The following is a 22652-nucleotide window of genomic DNA, read 5'->3' as shown; positions in this document are numbered from 1 at the left end:
CACGTTTTGGACCTTAGACCCAAAGCATGATTGGATCCAAGCCCAATAAGCTTAATACAATAAATTTAGAGAACGTGTTGGAAAACTAGACTCTAATGAATGAGACAACAATTAGAATATATTTTAACAGATAATCAAACAGAAATGGATTGGAGTTATCTAAGTAAATTTGTCTTTGGCACAATTCGAAGAGGTTTGTTCTAGTATATATTGATTGAAAATTGTTACAAATATAGTTTAAGCTGCTACAATGCTTTCTCTTACAAAATTTTGATTCTCTTTACCATTGCTCCTTCTTTCTTTTATACTCTCTTCCTCTTTCATCCTTATCCTCCATGTGCAGACCAGATGGTTGGTGCTTGATCTTTGTCCCATCAGCAATTTTCTGAAGTCTTTAGGTAGTATCTGTAAAGCTGAAAACCACTGTTCAAATATCACATCCACATTAATGCGGTCAAAGAGTTAGCTGTAGAGCATTAAATGCGATGGTAGCAGCTTTCTCCTTAGAGATTTTAGGACTCCCCTCTGTCATTTGTTTCTACGATGCTTATCCATGCCAACTGAGTGTCTTAGATCATTCCCCCGAATGACAGACTACCTTTACGAACCTCGGCTTTGGTTAGCCGAGGAGACACTCATCCTCGGCCCAACCTCCTGGGCCATTATGATCAAATCCAACTTTTTTTTTCTACTAACACGGACTCCCCTGACCACATCTACTCCTCCTCAGACAGTGTTACATCCTCGAATTGGGGCCTAGGCCCAGTGTATACATAGATAGTGAATTTATGGGTCCACTATCCCTACAAGAATAATCTTGATCAAAATCTTATACAAATGAGTAAAATTTCTAAATTACATTATTCCAAAAACATTTATATATGCTTGTAAGAGATTATGTTAGATGAAAGAGATTTAATTTTTTCCCTTTTTATACTACCATGTAACCAACCCACAATGTGAGTAGTAGTTTCAACCATTCTTGTGGATTCCATTTTGTTATGGTCGAAATAGTTGAAAAATACCACATTGTTAAGAAAACCGGAACAAGAAATCCTTTCATTCCACTTTAGGGTAAATTATGGTCATTCTAGGTTATTTACGCTCTGTTTGTTTTGGCGATAATGTTTTTTAGAAAATGGGTCATTTTTCAAAAAATATTTTATATAAAACTATATTATTTTTCTATGTTTTGTAACAACCTTAAATTTTCAAACTTCCCCTTATTTAGACAATCTCTAAAAATAAGCCATACATTTTATGTTGACTGAAAATAGTTTTCCATTGATTATTAAATTTTTTTTTTTTTATGTTATCAAACATTGGATAACACGAAAACCTATCTTTACACAAAATTTTTTATCGAAACAAACAAAGCGTTAGACTAATTCTAATTGGTCGTTCCAATAAAATCATGGTTTACTCATCTTAAAAGACACTAAAATTATGTTGTTTTGATTTGATTTTTATTATTTCATCTAGGATGAATAAATATAAGTATTAAATATCTATTTAGTGGAAATCCCGAAACAATATCGAAATATTATGTTTCAATAAACAAATCAGGATGAAAATTGAAAAAAAAAAAAAGATCAAGAGTAGATGATGGTTGTGGTGTGTAAAAAGAGAGACTTTTATTTTAAAAAAGTAGAGTTTAGAATGAATAATATGATTTGGATAATTTGAAAACTCTTATTCTAACTAACATTTTTTTTTTTTGAGAAAAAAAAACATAATCGCAGAAGAGAGAGGAAAAAGAATTCTAACACAAAATCATACCACAACTCTATTAAAAAGCCATAATAATTTTGAAGGGATGGTGACCAAGTTATTCTAACCAACATTTTTTTTTTTTGAGATACAGTTATTCTAAGGAACATGAACGCTCTTATTAAAAACAAAATCGACCCGGTTCGCAAATGTTACCTTTAAAAGTTACGGGTCAAATACCCGAGACCCAACCAATGATGGCATTATCGTAGTTTAGGCAAGAATTCGGTGGCAATAAGTAAAGAAAGCAAAAGAGAGGGACACAGAGATAACGCAGGGTCCAGCTATGGCGATTTCCACACTACTACCCTTCTTCACTCTCTCTTCTTCTTCTTCTTCAGCTCCACCAGTAATTTTCTCTCTCCCTCGCTTTCCTAGAAATAATTTTCTGTTTGTTTCTCTAAAAAGCTTTTCAACAAATAAAGTATAACCAACAAAAAAAAAAAAAACATAAATATTTAGTGTTAATGTTATAATCTAAGTAACATAAAACTTGAAATCTTATTGTGTTTAAATTTTCATTCATTAGAATATATATATTTTTTTGTTTGGTACTATGTTTAGTCCGTAGTTGTTTTTTTGTTGTTGTTGTTGTCGGAAATGTAGAGGATTGAGATAGGAGCTGGAAATTCATGGAGGCTGAGTTGTTCTATTCGCTCGCAGGTTAATATTTAGTTTTGTTGTTTATGTTGGAAATTATTAAATTAAGGTTTTTTTTTTTTTTTTTTTTTTTTTTTTTTTTTTTTTTTAAATAAAAAATATGTAATTTGTTAGTTTCATGTGTAGGTAATGTCGAAAATGCAGAAGGATGGTCGTGGCCGGCGAGTATGGCGGCGAAGAAAATTGGTACTTAGAAAATTCCCCTATTTATTTTATATTTATTTGTTTATTATTATTATTATTATTATTATTTGGTAGATAATATGATAGAATGACTGAAAAGAATACATGTGACTGACCTTGACTGACCATGTGTGTTGCGGCTTAGAAGATGACCTGAAATAACACTAGTAGAAAAAGTTAAAAAAGACACTAGTTTGGATATCATTGAATGACAGAGATGAGGATTTGTAAAAAAAAACCCTTAATTAGTCTGTTGAGGATTCATTTCCTTCCCTGTTGTTTTGAGATTAAGGTTTTTTTTTGTTGTTGTTGTAATTATGTGTCGTTGATAGAAATTATACAAATTGAAAGAATTTTTTTGAGGGTAGTGTTATTAAAATGAATTTTTCTCATTCGAAAATGGATTGTTAGTGCATTGGTAACTTTAACTCTGCTAGGAAATAGTAGCAATTGGTGGAGTCCTTGAGATTAGAGACGATTATCTTCTGTAGTAAAATTAAGGGGTAGGTGCTGATTGTTAGGAAGGGAGTAGAATTTGCAGTTCAAAGGTAGTCTGCATTGGTGAAAAAGTAGTCGTGATTGAGGGTTCCAAAAGCTTGAGGAGCGGGTTTATCATTTTAGATAAAAGCTAACGGATGAAGGGAGGCTTAAATGGGATTAATAAGAGTTTTCTCTTGCTCTTGCTTATTAAATTGGAACACATGATTCATGCTGTATATCTCATATAACAAGGAAGCAACTTTTCATACTGTTGTTAAGAATTTTGGGTGGCTTGTACATTTTCTAATGTGGTAATGTGTATTTTTCTATATCTTGATTATCGGCTAGAATGGCTAGATGGGTATTTTACTGATCAAACTAAATACTGATGAGAGTATGACAGGTAGCTCTGACCTTGCATGAATGACAAAGGGGGAAGTAATTCTAGCCTACTACCAGGACTTGGGACTTGGGACTTGGGGAATCAGAGAAAGTCTTAAAGAGTTCCAGCCAGAAAAATTTAAATGTTTAACAACTGAATCGGATTGCAAATTGGCCATTTCGTGTGCAAGATAGGACATTTTATTCTTCAACATAAGTTATCGGAAATAAACTTCTGTGTGGATGCTGTTCTTATAAAATTCAACTTGACACCGGAAGGAAAGGGCCTTTTCCCACTACTGATTTAACTGGAGTGCCCTACGTTAGCTTTTAGTTTATATCCCCTATAACCAAACAGAAACCCTTTGATTATTCTGCTTAATCCTGATGAATGCATTATTTAGAGCTAAGGTAAGATACTCCCAACAGCCTTGTAGCTCAGTGGCATTGTTTGATTTCTTTTAGAGGGGAATCAGGGTTTGAATCCCTCTTCCCCCACTTGTTGTAACAATTGAATACGGCAAGATACTGGGTGAGCAGTTTAGTACTGCAGCAGCTGCTTCTTATGCATTATTGTTTATCTGCTTGAGAAATGAAATTGTGATTGAATCATGATTTAATATACTTGCTGAGACAATAATTGTTGTGATTATGTTATTGGAAAACCTTCTCTCACATGCTCATTAGCATTGTCTAGTAGTACTCATGCAGTAATTTCTTTGTTTTAGACGAAGAAGGATGACGTGTTGCGCTACCAAATGGAGCGAGTTCCTTTCCTTGAGGAGCAGGAGAGGAAGATAAAGGAATCGGGAAAGGTAATGACTATGGACATTGAAAGATTGTTGCTATCAGAGGAGAACCGGTTTGCTTTTGTGAATGAGGTAGCTGCCGAGGCCAATAGCTATGTTGAGAACAACCCAGATGAGTATGGAGGTAAGAAAAAAGCAGTCCTTCATGTGCTCAGTAATCGTGTGAACGATTTGGGGGCTTACCGAAAAGATGCATATGAGGAATCTGATCCCTATAAGCCTGGGCCTAATTATATGAAGGAATTCTATACATAAGGTTAAATTGATATATTATGTTACTGAAAGTTGTAATTGTTAGTTTCTTTAAAGACTGTCAGTGTATCTTTCCTTGACCTTTTTATTATATCCAATGGTTGTTTACTTCTTGTATATGCATGCAAGCTTACATTTTTTTTCCCGGTGAGGTACACATTTATCCAGTGGGTTTCGATTTTGAACCCACAACCTTATTATCCACGTATTCTTATGGAAGGAGGAACTGTCATTTGAGTTAATAGTGAATTTTGAAAATTTGGGCAAACAGTACATGAAACATAAATTTCTTTGGAAATGCATATGGGAAATATAACCAGCCAGCTCCATTGCGTTAGTGTTACCCGGTACCAGCAAACTCATCTGAACTATTAATATTACCGGTTGCAGACGCTGCAATGCGTAGAAAAATTTGACAATTTTTTTTTTTAAGTGAAAAATGAAAATAATAAACGAGACTTATAAGTGTTAGTTCAAACCCTTCTTAAAATGATTTGATTATTTTTCTAACAAAATATAATCTATGCAATATTTTTTATTTTTTAAATTAACCTATTTATATTGTTATATTGTTATTTGAAAGTATTTTAAATTTTGTAATTTTTTTAAAGGAAACATAATGCTTTTTAAAGCTAATTATTATAAATGGATTGAAGTCTACTGAAATGCTACACTAATGTAGTTCAATAGTAACAACAATAAATGTTATACTTTATATTATATAGATTATTAATGAAACATAACATCTGGTGCAAATAACTAGTCATTTCTCTGGCCAAGCAAATTGGTGCTGACACAGATTTTCTTTTACCCTTCCTAATGAGTTATGAATTTTGGAACAAATGAAATTTCTATCTCGTAAACAATAGAAGAGAATAAAATTATGAATCGATGATGGATTCAATCAATCTCGTATAAGCACTGTAAAACTCATTTTTTGAAATTTAAAGAAAGGATTATAAAAGTTATTTTCATTTTCTCAACAACTTGAAGCAATACTTTTTAAAGAAGTACTCATCATGTTCTTTCTTCAGAAGCAAAGCTTGTGGGTATTCTCTTATTAAAAAAAAAAAGAAAAAAAAGCCTATGATTTTCTAGAAAATAAGAAAAACTTCTCTCAAAAAAAAAAAAAAAAAAGTAAGAAAAACCACAGCCAAGCATTCTGTAGAAAAGCAAATAGTCATGTTTGACAGTTTCCCAATAGTATATCTGAATCTCACCCTCCTTTAATATCAAATGACTTTATCCAATCTTCATTTGTTTTGATACAAAATGATTTTTAAATTTTTATTTATTTATTTTTTAAAATTGATTGTTTTTCCCTTTGATTGTTTAGTTGTGAATCTGAGTAAGTCAGAAAATATTTTCTATCATATGCCCTGCACAAAAAATTATTAATATTTATTAAAATTCCTCATAATTATATGAGCAAAAGCTTTCATTCATGAAAAATGATCCTAGGTAGGGCTATCATCCAATCCACCAACCCGTCAAAACCGATCCGACCCAACCCAACCCGCCGTGTTGGGTCAGTTTTTAGGGGTGGATGAGTTGGGTTGGGTTATGAAATTTTTTTTAATAGTGGGTTGGGTTGGGTTTGGGTCATAACAATCACAACCCGCCTAATCCGACCTGACCCACCTATATATTTAAATTTTAAATATTATATATATATATATATATATTTATATTTAAAATTATATTATATAATTAATAATTTTTTTAATTTTTCCCCCTATTCAGCTCTTCCTATATAAAACTCAATTACTTCGTAAACTCTAACAATCTTATTTCTCTCTCTGCCACCTCCCATTCCCATTCTCTCACTCCACTCTTATTTGTTTATAACTGACTTGAGATACTCCCTCCGTTCCACTTTTTTTATCCTATATTCCATTTTGAGATGTCCCAAAATATTGTATTGTTTTTAAAAATAAACGTCATTAATTTACTAATGATCCTATTATACCCTTATTAATTTACTAATTCAATTTTTTGATAAATTTTTTTAAGGGTAGTTTTGGAAACTTATACATTTTTAAAAGGTAAACAAAATAATAAATGATATTTCCTTAAAAATTTTGACTTTTCAAACAAGATAAAAAAAGTGGGACGACGGGAGTACTAGTTTATGTATATTTTGTTTATCAACTCAGTTGGATATATTTTGTTTATAACTGAGTTAAAATATTAGTTTATATATATTTTGTTTATCAACTTAGGTGGCAAATGAGATATATTTTTTTGCTCAATTTAATAATCATAGTAATAATAATAAAAATTGTCCAACCCATGGGTTCAATCAAACCCAACCTGACCCATGTGGGTTGGGTTAAACCCCTATGACGGGTTGGGTTGGGTTAGATTTTTTTAACCTACCATGGTGGGCTGAATCGAAAAATTTCCTTAACTCGACCCAATCCGACCCATGCACACCTATTCTTAGGGTAAAAATTTGTGGCAATTTGGGAGCTCAAATTGGAAACAAGCACTATTTCAGAGAATGTAATTTTCCCTATTAAAACATTTTCATTTTCACCAAACACCCCAACCAAAAAAAAAAAAAAAATCACAAACAAAAAGTGAATTTGTATTGGACCCACCAAGTACTGGGTCACATCTGACTTGGCAAAATCAGAGGCTTCTGTGATTTCCACCCAATCTTGAATCCAATCCGTTAAATCAGTTAAAGGCCTTCCTTCACTCTCTCTTATCCTTCACAAAAACCAGACATCCACCACTTCTCTCACAACCAACTGTTCCAAACACTTTGAACCCACATCCAACTGAGTGCTTCAAACTCAGTTAATGGCACTACTAACCCCACAGTTACAGAAGTTCCTCTTGACAAAGCTGACCCACTGTAGCTCTAGCTTCAAGCCACCTAAGAAATATACTAGTGGTAGTACCACTACCAAAGCAAGAACCCCATGTTGCTCTGCTATTGCTATTGATGCACCATCATCACTCACTGGTGGTGTAGCTGGTGTTCGATGGGGATCAACGGCTCTGCAGGGTCTCAGGGAAGAGATGGAAGATGATATTCTTGTCAGGTCTGATGGCTTTGATGGGTTCTACTTTGCTGCTGTGTTTGATGGCCATGGTGGGTTGTCTTCAGTCAAGTTCCTCAGGTTAGACTACATGGAAATTTGTGTAATAAAGTAGAAGAATATTGTGTTTCTTTTCTTGTTTGTATGGTTTAATGTTTTGTATTTTAGATGGTATGCAATATTGGAGTAGCATTTATGTTGATGGGCTTGGTGGGTTTCCATGCTTTGTTTGTATTTTCTTGCTTTCTTCTTGTTAGAATAGTAGTTTAATGATTAAATTTCTCATTTTCTAAAATTGTAAGCTTTTGGAGCAAGTGGTAGAACTGAAATAGTGTTTTTACAACACGATTTCAGTATAAAATGAATACTATTTGAACTTTTGCGTTAGAGATCTCCAAACCTTAAAGATTTGGATGTGTGATTTCCAAACTAATATATAGAATTGAAATATTCTTTCTAAGACACGATTTTTGTATAGCATGGATACTATTGAATTTTTGCCTTAAAGATATGTGTAATATCCAAACCGATATGTAGCATTGAAACCGTGTATTCAATGTGTCTTAGAAGCACTATTTTAGTTCTATCATATCAGTTTAAATATTAGGCAAAAATTCAAATAGTATAATAAATAAACGTCTTTGTTAGAAACACCAAGAGGTGTTAGTTGAACTACAAGGCTCTTGGTGTAAGCATTGCAATTAGGATTTGAAAATTTTGAGTTGATATTGCAGAATTTTTCTTGACCTTTTCATTAACTAGGTGAATTAAATGTATCCTCTTTATATTTGGAGGGACTCCTCAAATTATATCCAAGTATCTCAAATGCTATAAATGTTACTTGACCTATACACGGTGTGGGTAAATGGAACATTCTATCTTATTCTGTATAGGGTTTAAACAGCACTATTGTTTGGAGGTATGATATCCACTCAATAAAATTTTATCATCACATGTCATGCTGAACCCATACTTGAGCCCCTTGCTTATGCCTGGATTTGTTATAAAGAATGCTCTGGAATATAATCTGGAGCAATTAATTCTCAATTAAGTTATCTTTGCAAGATCCTATCTGATTTTATGTACCAATCACAGGGATGAGCTTTATAAAGAGTGTGTTGAAGCTTTACAAGGCGGGTTGCTTTTGAGTGGAAAAGATCTCAAAACCATTAGAGAGGCATTACAGGAGGCTTTTGCAAAAACTGATGCAAAGTTGTTAAATTGGTAGGCAAATAAATGTTTTAAGCAAAAATCTGTCTTGGTCAGCCTAACACATAGAAACCATATAGTCTCAATATGATTGTATATTCTATATCACTGCATTGAAGGTTTAGATGGTGTTTCATTTTGTAAAGGCTTGAAATGGCTGGGGAGGAAGACGAATCGGGATCAACCGCTACTGTTATGTTCCTTGGAAATGATACACTGTTTATTTCACATATTGGTGATTCATGTGTGGTATGTATCCCATCCTAGCATTAATTTAGGAGCCCATGAATCTTATGGTTTAATGGTTGTTTTCCAGCCCTTTTTTTTTTTGAGGAATTTAGAATTATCTATAGATAGTTTTTCAAACTTGATTCCCATTAAGATATACAAGAAGGAAGGGAAATACAACCAAAAAAAGAAAAAAAATTGAATAAGGTAAAAGTAGCTGACTCCAAGAATTTTTTCCTCTATAAGTTTTCATGAATTAGATTGAGCTTAATGAAAGAAGAGATTAGAAAATTTTAATGATTTTTCATGTTTTCTTGGTGAACTCGTTGATGCAGGCTCTATCTCGTTCTGGAAAAACAGAAGTCTTAACCAATCCTCATAGGCCTTATGGAAGCAACAAGGCCTCACTTCAAGAAATCAAAAGAGTTAGAGATGCAGGTGGATGGGTGTGTCTTTCTGTTCATTTTCTTCCAAATAATAAAGAAAATTTTGAAACTGCTATGGAAGTGCAAAAATCCATTTACCTTAGTAAAGCGGGGTGGTTGATGTTTTGAATTGACATCTCATCTTCACTGCTTTTGCCTTGTTCCAAGAATTTGAGGTCAACAATACTCCTCTCCGCAACTTTATTTAGCTTTACAATGGGAACCTGAGTCCAATAACCTAAGGTGAAATTTATATAGCTTCTGTATTCTCAGATTGCCATATACTAGGAAGTTGGAGCACCTGAATGTTAATAGACATTTAAGATGCCAATTCTGGTTGAAAATCCTCGGTTCAATTCAATTGACATCTTTACATGGCTTTTACTGTTTTGGCGTTTTTGCAATTAAAACCTCATATCTTTCAAATTATTTAGATTATTAATAGAAACTCCAGTGCTTATTTGGAGTTCATATCTAATCCATATTACATGTCATGTAACAAGTGTTCTTATGGTGTCTACAGATTGGCAATGGAAGGATTTGTGGGGACATTGCTGTATCTCGTGCTTTTGGTGACATGCGGTTCAAGACAAAGAAAAATGAGTTCGGTCTTTCTCCTATCTTCTTTTTCAGAACAAAATTATCAATTATGATTCTTTCCTTTAAACTTAAAATGTATGGCCTACCACTATATGCATCTGCTGATGATTTTGTGTGTTTTAACACAAAAAAGGATGCTGAAGAAAGGAGTACTAGAAGGGAGATGGTCTGAAAAATTTGTTTCTCGGTAGGTAATCTCGTATATTTCTTCATAATGTGTGTGTTTCCACTCATATACTTCAGACCCGCTTATTTTTGTTGTTGTGATATGTCTGTAGTGGATTGCCCTCATTGTTAAGTTCTCACATTTTCAGTCATATCAGATGATTGGGTGAAATCAAACACAAAGTTTAATCTGTTGTCAACTCTTAATGAACTATATGGCCATTCTTGGCCACAAACAACAACAAGGCATTAGTCCCAAAAGGCCACAAGCTATATGTAATTTGGTCATTATTTGAGTGCTCCTGGAGCTTCAATTTGTGCTTGAGGGCTACCAATCGAATGGTTGAGAACCCAATATCTGATTTTCCCCCCTTAGAGTGGAGGGATGAGGAACCATTCTTCTCCTAAAAAATTTGTCATGTTATTCCCCATAAATCAAAAACCATTTAAATTTATCAAATGATTTGGATGTATCTTTTCTTGGTCTGAATATAATGATTCAAAATTCTAAATTTGGTTGCCACCATAATGATTTGGATGTATCTTTTCTAAGTTATTATTTCAAGAGGTTTCTAAAATAGTTTTGGCATAAGTTGGATATTCCCTTTTTTGTATGATAGCAGTTGATAGAATCCGGCAGAAATTATGAGATTTATTTGACAGTTAACACATTTACTTTTTACAGTGTGCAATTCAATGCAGACTTGGTTAGTGCATGTCCTGATATATTTCAAGTAACTCTTGGGTCAGATGTGGAGTTTGTACTCTTAGCATCTGATGGCTTATGGGATTACATGAACAGGTCTGTTGGGCCTCCTTTTTACTCTTGGCTATTTCATTAGGCGGTCAGGTTAAAAGCACCTGCAATTGTTTTAATTAGCTTCCTTTGTCTGATAACATTAACGGAGGAGAATCACTTAGCACTTTTGCTATTTTTTTTGGCTGGTTTGCAGTTGCTTAACATTTTTGTTATTGCTTTTCAGCTCAGAAGCAGTTAGTTTTGTTAGAAATCAACTTCGACAGCATGGAGATGTTCAGGTATTGTGTTAGTACTTATTATACTAGTTCCATAACATTGTTATAACCTAGAAGTCAGTATAAATTGCATATTCTTTTCTTTTCATTTATATTTTAATCATGGGCAGTGTTAACATTCCTCTTGTTCTGATTTCAGCTTGCTTGTGAAGCACTGGCTCAAGCAGTTCTGGTAATGCGTTAAATGATCATTTCTTTTAATCTACACAGATTGGTTAGGTATTTTACTTGGGAACTTATAATGACCTAAAAATGCATATGCCCTGCAGGACCGACGATCAGAAGATAATGTCAGCATTATCATTGCTGATTTAGGGTATGCACCTATTCGTTCATATATAAATTTTATAATTTATTGGTGAAGCTAAATTGAGTTGACTGAATAAATCTGATTCATCCTCTGACCAAAAATTAATACATCATTAGAATGACAATGGATCTCAAGATTCACAATTAAATGTTCTTTTCCAACTGGAGGTTTAATTGTTTATGAGCTAAAGTTCAAAATTTTTGTTGGCACCTATTATTCTTGTAATACTGTGTGTATAGTTATTCACTTTGTTTGATTATTCAGAGATGGAATTTTACCATATTCTGACTATTTTTGTTAATCTTTCTCACTTTGCCTTGGTTCTGACTTGTGCATAGGCGGACAGATTGGCAAAGTTTGCCACTTCAGCAACAAAATTTTGTATTTGAATTGGGCCAAGCTTTTGCTACAATTGGTATCGTGTCACTTGGAATTTGGATGTCATCTCAGCTGTCTTTATAAACTTAAACCTCTTAAAATGTAAATAATTCAACATAGATTTCCACACATTTTGTATGTATAATTTAAATGTACAAGTCTTATACCTTTATAATGTTAGTTTAGGAAAGTCAGAATAGTCTAAAAAGAATACTATGACCTTTGTTAATGTCATATTTAACTTCTGAAGTTCAGTAATTGTAATTACTGCAACATAGTGATGGCTAAACTTAAGTCAGGATTTATGAGAGATGCATCTCAAAGATTGACCATTCATTCCTGGTCTGTTAAAGCCTAACCAGAAAATCTATTCTCATTCACCAGAATGAGCTGATCGAGTTCATTAATAGGACTGATCCTGTTATATCTCCTCACTGATTGGAAAGAACATCTTAGTATCAAGATGCATCAGTATTAAGCCCACTAGGAGAACTGAAAGGAACAATTATAATATCCAAAAGTCTATGCATTGTTTGGACAAAAGATTTATACAACATGGATAATTCATTCTTTTATAGGAAAACATGGATTTGGACCAACATACACATAAGTATCAGAGTTTCTTAACATAAGGACAATACCTAGAGTAATTAGTAGGAATTGTTTCAAGTTCTTATTCTGACATGGTTACCTACTTAGGTTTTCTTGGTATAAAATAGAAGTTGACTTGGCTACCTCTTTTAAAATCTATTCATTGTCAAAGAAACAATTGGTATTCATTATCAAGGCGTAATATTATATATCGTGTTCATGAAGGAATAGAAGTTTTGTTGGTTTTGGCCATAAGGTCTTCCCATATGGTGGAGAGGAAAAGACTTTTAAAAGAACTTAGAGTGAAACAAAGAGAGTAATCACAGTCAGTGAGCCTTTGTTGTGAGGCAGCTATGTGAGAGATTGAGCACTGATATATTAATTGAGAACAGTGGAATTATTTTTCTCTCCTTGGATGTAGGCAAACTTGTGTAAATTCTTATCTCTATTGTGTGTACATATTGTTCTTTATTTGTCTTTACTGTTACTTGTTCAAATTTGTGTAATTCATCCAAAAAATAAATGGAGATGGAAAATAATAAGCACAACAAATAAACAGCTAGTTTTGGACCTTTTACTTTGTGGTTAGGGACCAATCTATAGAAAGCTTGGTCATTGTTTACCCTCTGAATCCTTCCCTTAATGATTGGACATTTACTTGAATCAATTGGTGAAAGGGGAACCATGATTTTTGCAAGAGGAAAAGGGCTATATTCTTTCTCACAAGAAATGTGAGATGAGGGAGCTTTTTATCCTGTCAAATAGAACTTACTGGAGACTAATCCAAGTTCCATGAGAAATCATGTTAAAGAGAGAGAAAAAAAGGGGGGTGGGAATTCTTTTTTGTCACTAAGGCCACCTAATTTTTAAGGGATTAGATGTCACTATCAAGTCTAATTCACAAAAGTTCCATCCATGATTGTGCATAAACTATGTATGCAGTTCTAACTCCGTTGAGAAACCACAGAGTTGTGCTATTGATATTCTGTGCCTTGATTAGAGAGGACTAATCTATCCTTAGAAAGAGACTAGACATGCTCTAGAGGTTTCCAGTAATCTAAGTGTGCTATGATCAGCCATAGTGTAATGGTGAAGTTGAATTGTGTCAGATAAATGAGTTCCAATAAAAATGTTGTAACAGAGAAGAGGATGAAAAAACAAAGTCAGCACTGAGGAGCACTTCTAAAAGAAATGAGTCTCACAGCTTTTGCTGGTAATTAAGAAGTTTGATGCGTAATGATATTTTTAAAGTCACATTCAAATAGACCATTGGATTCTCTGTTGAAAAGACTGTCTTTGAATTCCCAAAATCATATCATGTGCATGGTTTCTGTTATTTTATAGTAATATGTTGTTCAAATCCATAGTTGAAAACAGCAATTAAGTAGCATATTACCTACTATTGATGTACAAAAACTTCCAAGTTTTGACCATCAATTTGGAAAAAAAAAAAAAAAAAATATTAAATGGTTTTGATGAAAGTGGATGGAACTAACTTGCCAAAGGATGCTTCTATCAATTGGGGACCCCTACCTCCACTATCTTCTAAGCACTAATAATAGATACTTCAATATTGTGTGTTGTGTAGAAAGTAGAAAACTACAAGGTGCATAAGGATGTATGTTCTTGACTTGATAATTCTGAAACCCAATTTCTCAAAGCAGTCAGAACATGGAATCATTGCAAGAAAGAAATGTTTGGACGGTGAGAACAAAGATTTCAGCAAATGTCCAAAAAAAAAAAAAAAAAAAAAAAAAAAACCCATTAAATTTTGAAAGTGAGTTTTCTGATCTCTTGGCTCTTGGCTCTTACTGAAAGAACTGTAGGTACTTTGTTCTTTCTGTAATCATATTTTGACTATGCATTGTAGTCACAAAATTACTGGCCATTTGTTTTCAATTTTGACTGCACTATATAGTTTATATACATACATCTTCTCTAGAGCATTTTCTGAACAAAGTAATGATTCTCAAATATAATAATCATTTTCCAAAGTAATTATTATATTTGAGTAATAATTACTTCGGAAAATTCACTGTTAATTAAGATTGGTCAACTAGTAAACGTCGTGCATGGCCATTAGCCCAAGTATACCTTGAATGCCAATGGTTTCTGTCTATTCCTTTCTTTTTGTTTATGTAATTATATCTTGTACTAATAAGGATAGAGTTTAAAAGGGCCAACTTGTAGGATCAAAATGAAACTATATCAAACTAAAAAAAACGTGGTTATAGACCTGTAGGTGCTATTGTCGTAGAGTATAGGCCATGTGTGTAAGCGCAACTATAAACCAAATAGGCCTATAGCCGCGTTTTTAGGGTTTATAGCCACGTTTTAAAAATGCAGCTATAACCCTCGTTTTTTGTAGTGGCAAACACCATGAATTTGCTATTTGCTTAAAACTATGAGTGAATTTTTTCATATTTTGTGAGAGAACTAAATTAAAATTATAGAGATTTTTAATTCAGTTTATTTTTTATATTTTTAATATAAAAGTTTTGTTTAAATATAATCTTTCATGTCAATTTAAATAAGTCAAATATTATTGAGTTCATATCAATTCAAATAGGTAATATATTATTATTGAGTAATTGAAAGATTTTAAAGTTTTATATGAAAAAAATATAATCTAATCAATTATTTATATGGTATATGTGATATATTTTTAACTTTATTTAAATGTATCTAAACTTTTAACTTCTTGAACATTAAAATTTTATTTTGAAAAAATAGAGAATGCACTAGATACATAGCATATATAACAATTATTTGACCCACAAATTAATAACAAAACAATACACCAAATGAAGAATCAATCTCTAAAAAAACTCAATTTTCTTTTGAACTAATCTCATATCAATTTGCACTTTTTTCTGTCCCTAAAATAAACAAGATAGTGGAAATAAGAAAATATCAATAAATTGAAAAAAATATTGAGAACTCAAGGTTATTATAAAGATTGAGCATATTGAACACATAATTCAAAAATTGTTGGAACTTGTTTGACAAAAGCTAAAACTTATTAGAGCATTCGCATAAAAGGTGTTAAAAGTTTTAGTTTTTAACAACTCAAAAAGTTACCTTATCTATTTTAATACTTCATTTTACAATACACATTATATCGATGTTGATATCAAATACTTTATTCTTTTACTACTTCATTTAAATATTTTTTCTTTTACCACTCATCTCTCTCTCTCTCATTTAAATAATGTTTTTGTGTGTTTAACACCCAACTATGCCAAAGATGACAATTTTTTGTAATTAGGTATTAAAAATTTCAACTTTTGACACCTTTGATGTAGTGGGTTATTGTTTTGGGTGCTAAAAAATAGCATTTTAGCTATTTTAGTGCATGTGAATACTAGACAACATTTTATTTTGGGTATGAAAATGTATTTTCTTTAGCCAGATTTCTTAAATAATTTTTTTAAGAAAACAAATGCCTTAAATATAATTTTATTAGAACCACTAAGGAGTTCTCATGTATTATCTTTACAAAAATAATGAATTTGATTGGAACTTTAATAAAAATTGTATAGTCCATTTGTAATCTTGTTTTTATATGAGATACTACAATCTTTTTAAAAATATTTTTTTTAGGGGCCAATTCATGTAAATTATTTACAAATTTTGAGCCAGGTGGCCTCTTGCGTGATGTAGGGGCAATTCATAAAATATCAATGAAAATTTTTAGTCACATTGTTCATTTATTTTATGAGTCATATGATTTGTTTAAATAAAACTAAACTAGCTTAAAAAAAACTTTGTTGGTAGTAAGGTCTTTTATATATTTTATGGTGTTACAGGCTTACAGCAATAGCAGAAACTTGATTTGTTTTTATTATAGCAGAATAGGCAATAGCAGCAGAACTGCATACATACGAAATATTTGATATACAAGGAAATTAAGCTCCTATGGCCTTTAAAAATTCAGTTTTAAACCTCTAGACCATAAGCTGACTATTTATTTTGTGGTAGATGATCACTCATTGGAGCTGTAATATTGAGCACCTAAATTGACCATAAGCTGATCACTCATTGTAGCTGGAACTAACTTTTTTTAAGACCGTGTAATTTATTTAAATAATTTAATGAGACATATGATTTAGTATATGCAAATAATTTTATGAATTGCTACCCAATGAATTGAGAAGATCAATATTAAAGCCTGGGTTGATATTGATAATGTCACCAACAGGAATAAAAATTGTTAAGATTGGGGCCTGAGCCATCAGTGAAATACCATTTTGAAAGAGCTAAAATTTTAACCTTGTGTTAATATCTGCAAGCCTTCATATACAACAGATGATGCGAAGGGGTCGGGGAAAGCTTGAACCCAATTCCGATAATGATGAATATAAGAACAATTGAAATTCTTGGGGAGTTATGAATTTGTGTAATAATAAGACCATTCACTATCTTTTGAAGTTTGATCTTTCACCCAACCCCAGATGAACCGTATAGCCAAGAAACCATGAACCATAATAGAAGAGCTTGCCCCGCTCATGAGTATCATAGTAGCCTAGGAGATTTGTCTAAATCGATTTGGAAGACAATTTTGTCACAATAGCATAAACTTGTTTTATTTGTATCATAGCAGAATAAGCAATAGCAGCAGAACTGCATACATAGGAAACATCTGATATACTAAGTGAGGTCCTACATATTTTAAGGCCTTACAACACCCACTACTAGGGTTGGATACCATATATATTAATAAAGAAACTCATTTAGAATGCTATATTGGCGTTTCCTCAAACATTATCAAACCCTCTAGAGAGAGAGAGGCAGTAGCTTCTATTATAAGGTTAGGGCCCAAAAGGCAGTACTTAAGGGTTTCCAGGTTTCTTCTTCGGGTCATGCCTAGTATTGGGTCCTGCACCTTCATAATCGTGCAGCAGTGCATCAAGCTCTGGAAGCTTCCTCCAGTTCACTCGGATACCATCCTTAACAAAGAAATAATTAACTCTGTTAGCAATTTAAGAAGAATAATTTCACTTCCGCAGTGTCTAGGAGAGGTGAAGAAGTATGATATACCAACTAAATCTTAGTTTGACATAAGATCATAAAATGTAACTAGTTTATTGCATTCACTTATAATGAGTGTAACATTAGTTGTAAAAGAACAGGTTATTCATCTTTATCACTATCTCTTTTTGTCTTAATAATGTGACTTTCATTGCTTATAAAGTTTGCATGAGTAGTAGCTAGGCTACCTTGCGAAGTGAGTGATTGGGATTCATGCCATCCTTGAAGCCTTCAACCATGCCTGCAAAGAAAGAGAGCATTTGTTATTAAGCAATAACTTAATTAATTAATGTTTGGAAAAGTTCTAGGTAATAATATTGAGAACTATAGCTAACCTGATAAGGGCATAAGCAGTACAAGAAGAAGCAGAAGAAAGGCCTTGATTTTAGGAGTATTCATGGCTGATCTTCTCTTCTTGTTAATTTGCTTGATACTTAGGAATGTGAGCTATGGCTTTAGCGTGAAAAATGGTGGAGGGAAGGTCTGCTTTTATGCTTACTCGGTGGTACAAAATGTGCCATCATCAAAGATGCTGTCATGGTGCACCCCCACCAAGCTAAGAGCAACAGAATGATGATGATATGCATTAACTTTTAAGGCCACAACCCTAAAGTCAACTGCATTATTTTATTTTGCCTCAATAAAGAAGAACTTGTATGCATGTGGACACTGCAAACAGTACCTTGCATGGCTTAAACTCTTAAACTCTAGACACTTTCAGCTTGGCTTTTAGGGGGTATTTTCACCTTTTTTACAAGTCAATCTGCATTCATTCTCCCTAGTCTCAACACACATAACATGTGCCATAGGCTCATCATTCATCTTTTTCATTTGGATTGTTTAGGCTTCCAATATTGTTTTAAATGCACATAAATCTTGTTTTACAACTTCAGACACCCCCACCACATACAGTTTTTGATAAAATTTTGAAAACGGCAATGTCAATATTGTTTGGATTAGCAGCAGAGTCAGAAAGGTTTTTCAAAGGTTGGCCTAGCTATATATTGACAAAATAAATTCTAGCTAAGATGGTCACCTGTTTAAACTTGATCCACCTCAATGCATATGTAATATGCATGAGTTTGAAACAAATCCGCAGTGTACATGTATGAATTATGAATGCAAGTAGCGATTGACTATCACTTAATATATTGATATAATAGTTTTCAACTTTTGAGTTTAAGAATTTGATTAACTATTTTAATAGCATAATTTAAGGTTTTTTTTTTTTGGAAAGAATTTCAACTTATAGCATCTGCTCCTGATGATAGTTCTTTATCATCAGATCAAGATACCAATTGGTTTTTGGTGTAGGCAGGGATTGAGCATTAGATCTCTTATTTAACTATCAGAAACTTTACTAGTTGAGTCAACTAAAATCCACTAATATAACAATATATAAGAAGATAAAAATATATAACATAACATAAGAAGATATAAGACATAGTTATCCTACTATGTTAAAATAGAACAAAGAAAATAAAATATTGAAGAGAAAGAAAATAAAAGCAAAAGAATTAACGTGATGTAGCCTAGCGGCCTATGTACAAGAGATTCCTTAGCGACATTTTTTTAATGTACCAAACTATGTGTTGCTATTAGCTTAGTGTAGGGTATATACTATATGCAGTAGCTAACCTTAGGATTTTGGTACTTACATTACAATTAGATTAGGATAAGCTTGGACTCTTGGAATACAATATTTTTAACAATAAAAATAACATTAAGAAAAGCATGGATACTTAAACATTCTTAATTTCATATTTAGGATTATAATATGGAGAAAATGAGACCTAGACTTGTTTGGACTCAATTTGGACTCGACCTAATTCCTTTAGATTATAGAAAACGAGACCCATTATCAACTGAAGAGAAGTAACAAGTTAGTCAGGGTCAATTGTCCACGGTGGTAGTTAGTTTCGGTCAAAACTAGAAGAAATGACGACGAGGAGAGATTCTGGCGATCTAGCCAAAGATCGTGAGATCTCCACCAATCTAGGCAGAAATTTGGGTAGAAATGGGTTTTTTCTATCGAATCTGGTCAAGTTAGATTCTGGATAAGGAGACCCGCTATCAATAGGTTTTTAAGGTGAACACTTGTCGTTAATTGCCACAATTTTCAGATCAGTTGATTTCTGATTCAGGTATGATTGGATGGATTGGGTCGAACGTGTTTGTGGACAACCCCAATTTGAATGTTAAACTATTACAAATGAAGGAGGTGATGGTTTGTAAAAGTAAAATGTTACAAACCATGAATATTAAAGAAGGGATTCAAAAGACCAGGGGCCCTTCCCCCCGCCACATGTTTTGATGATTTGATTATAAATTCAAAGCACAATAGGATGTGAACGTGGCATAGAAAGCTCCATTAAGTTTGTCTGGCTTATATATGAACATACTTCCTCCAAAGGCTAGGAAATTAAAATAATGATACTACAAATTTTCATCACTGTATACATGGACAGTGATGAAGCAATAAGAAACATGGACTATATTTCTGAAGAGATCATCATCATCATCACCTATCTTATGCTCTCTGATCATTAGGTAGTGGGAACTCTCCTAAAAAACTTCTCCTAGATTTCATTTTCCGTGGTACCAAACACCACTAGTGTGCGGTGCTTTTGGTCCTCATATTTCGGTTTTCATCACACACTTTCTTTTCTTAGTCAAAGGTAGAGACAATGAACATGAAGAGTGGGCTACAGATGAAATCAAATTATAAAGTATTAGGAGGGTTGAATTTGTTGGAGGCCATTAGTGGGAGCACTAGCTAAAAGTTGGGACACAACTCAAAAACATTTTGAACTCTCAACATTGGTTTTACTTTAACCATACATTAAAACAAACAAACAAAAATTAAGTTTATTTTAATCAATCCTCTTAGAGACCACACATAATTTTATACATATATATTTTTTGGTAATTATGATGTTTACAAGGTAGTGATTGAATAATAAAACTTAAAAAAGTAGTACGTTCACAATATTTTCACAACAAATCATAAGTCATAAGTTGTTATTAGTTTTAATTTAAATTCATAATTGAAATTATTTTTTACCTATTAGTAGCCGCTAATAATAACCTGACACGTAAAATTTTTTACGAAAATATTGTGAACATAGTATTTCTCATAAAACTTACTAAAAAAACTCTTTTGTTTTTTTTTTTTGGCAATGGTTCTAGGTTGTCGGGGGAACAGTTTGGTGATATGGTCTGTTACATTCGTACAATGCTCAAAAATGTGCAAACGCAAATGTGACGAATGGCATGTGCTATGCTTTGCGAAAATTGAAATTAATTAAAAAAAAGATAAAGATTAAATATGGGGTTTGCCCCTCCAAGTCTAGCCTCTGATTGTGATTAAGCATTAACAATATATATGGTGGTTGGTGTATACAGTGTCATGATATATTTTTTTTCCTTTTTAAGTAATTTTGAGGAGAATAACTGAAATTTGAACCGTGGACATCTTTATTGAATTATAAGGCAATTAGCATTACTAATTTTACTTTAAAAGACTTATAAATGTGAATGAGTTCTAACTTAACTAGCATATCCTCTCCTAAAAAAAAAAAGACATACAAATATACAATTGCTGCGAAAATGAATGTGACCAATGCCACATCAATGACATGATACATAGATTATTTAATTATTGTTTGTTTCAATTTTAAAAGTTGATACATCAATTTGAAATACCTAAATAATAAAATGTAATATTTGTAATATTGCTCAAAATTATTTCCATCTTGAATTGTTTTAACTTAGATATTCAATAAAATCATTATCCTCAGTCTTTTCTTAGCAATGTGAGACTTCATTTATGGGCTCATCTTTTTCTTTTTAGTGATACTAGGGATACTACAAATTTTAGTAGTATGAGCCCATAGACTAGTTTCATTTACATTAGCACAATTAGTTTAATTTTGAAATTCAGCAAAAAAAAAAAAAAAAGGTTTAATTTTGAATAATATTAGGGATAATATGGAGTTTACTACGTGACTTTTACCAATTAATGTGTCACTAATCACAAAAAAGTAAATTCATTTATTATACTATTGATATCAACTAATCACGTTCATAAGCACGTCAAAGATTATATATTAAAATTTGTTGGATCTTTAGGATTTATTTTGTTTTTATATCTAGTTCTATGGACCTAGTATTGACAAGGCAAGACTGAGGGAGAGGATAAGTGCACTGAACGGCACTTTGAAGTCACTACATGACTGCTCAAAGTGGTTGGTTCTGTTCATTTAGGATGCTTACTGTACTTTCATTTTCTTCCACTGTCCAATCTTTCTTGATTTCTTCTTCATCTTCTTCTTCTTCTTCTTCCTTTTTTTTTTTTCCTTTTGTGAGTATATATGTCATGGAGAAACCCCAAGCGCATAGAGTGATAGAGCCATAGAGATAGAGGTACACAACAGCACTAGGAAAAGAACAAAAATAGGGAAATTATCCAACCCCACTGGCTTTGTTAGATATGGAAGGTGGGAGTCATATCACTAAGGGGTACTACGGCACTTTCTCTGTACGACTTTTAAAGTAAAACCTAATATCTCTTTCCATATAACTTTATGCTCACTATGATGCTCACTTTCTCAATCCATTTAATTTTTTTTTCCTTCATCTAGTTCGTTTTTGTAGTTACATACATTGTGTATTGCACCCCTTTAACTTTTTAATATTTTCTAGTTTGGACACCATGTCACATTATAAAGTGTTGAATTTTCCTGTTACTTCCAATGACATTTTGTGGTTACTTTTTTATTAGTGAGTTAGACATGTACTTGTAGATCTTAAATCGATAGCCTCATCATCCACCTAGAACTCATTGTGTTAAATTTCTCTCTTTCCCACTAACAGAAATGCTCTCTCTCTCTCTCTCTCTCTCTCTATATATATATATATATATGTGTGTGTGTGTGTGTGTGTGTAGAAAGGTATTCTTTCATGTGTTGTGCAAGCAAGGGCTATTGACAACAAACTGCAAACCAAATGCTCTCTTAGTCTTTAGCAATTGACAGTCAACTCAGGAAGATCATAGACTTGGAAACCTCTAGTATCCAACCAAACCCTTTAAACC

General features: G+C 32.6%; 3 protein-coding genes across 3 annotated transcripts; 2 read left to right on the top strand and 1 right to left on the bottom strand.

Annotated features, from left to right (window-relative positions):
• The first annotated feature begins 1954 nt into the window (after positions 1-1954).
• Positions 1955-4652, top strand: LOC126699567 (protein PLASTID TRANSCRIPTIONALLY ACTIVE 7). Its single transcript, XM_050397468.1, has 4 exons — positions 1955-2119; positions 2377-2433; positions 2557-2616; positions 4203-4652. Exons 1-4 carry the CDS (start codon positions 2057-2059, stop codon positions 4536-4538), a joined length of 516 nt encoding a protein of 171 aa, XP_050253425.1. The 5' UTR covers positions 1955-2056; the 3' UTR covers positions 4539-4652.
• Positions 4653-7243: 2591 nt separating this feature from the next.
• LOC126698956 (protein phosphatase 2C 57) lies at positions 7244-12271 on the top strand. Its single transcript, XM_050396487.1, has 11 exons — positions 7244-7666; positions 8681-8809; positions 8941-9043; positions 9358-9468; positions 9971-10050; positions 10181-10234; positions 10898-11014; positions 11196-11250; positions 11387-11419; positions 11517-11563; positions 11896-12271. Exons 1-11 carry the CDS (start codon positions 7344-7346, stop codon positions 12017-12019), a joined length of 1176 nt encoding a protein of 391 aa, XP_050252444.1. The 5' UTR covers positions 7244-7343; the 3' UTR covers positions 12020-12271.
• Positions 12272-17085: 4814 nt separating this feature from the next.
• On the bottom strand, positions 17086-18045 carry LOC126698752 (uncharacterized). The gene is made up of 3 exons (XM_050396175.1): positions 17893-18045; positions 17746-17798; positions 17086-17475 (listed from the first exon to the last, which is right to left on the bottom strand). Exons 1-3 carry the CDS (start codon positions 17954-17956, stop codon positions 17359-17361), a joined length of 234 nt encoding a protein of 77 aa, XP_050252132.1. The 5' UTR covers positions 17957-18045; the 3' UTR covers positions 17086-17358.
• Positions 18046-22652: the final 4607 nt, after the last annotated feature.

This window comes from Quercus robur, chromosome 9 (assembly GCF_932294415.1).
Source record: "Quercus robur chromosome 9, dhQueRobu3.1, whole genome shotgun sequence".
Lineage (NCBI taxonomy): Eukaryota > Viridiplantae > Streptophyta > Magnoliopsida > Fagales > Fagaceae > Quercus > Quercus robur.
Note: the sequence above shows the minus strand (reverse complement) of the source record. Positions and strands in the feature narration are given on the sequence as shown.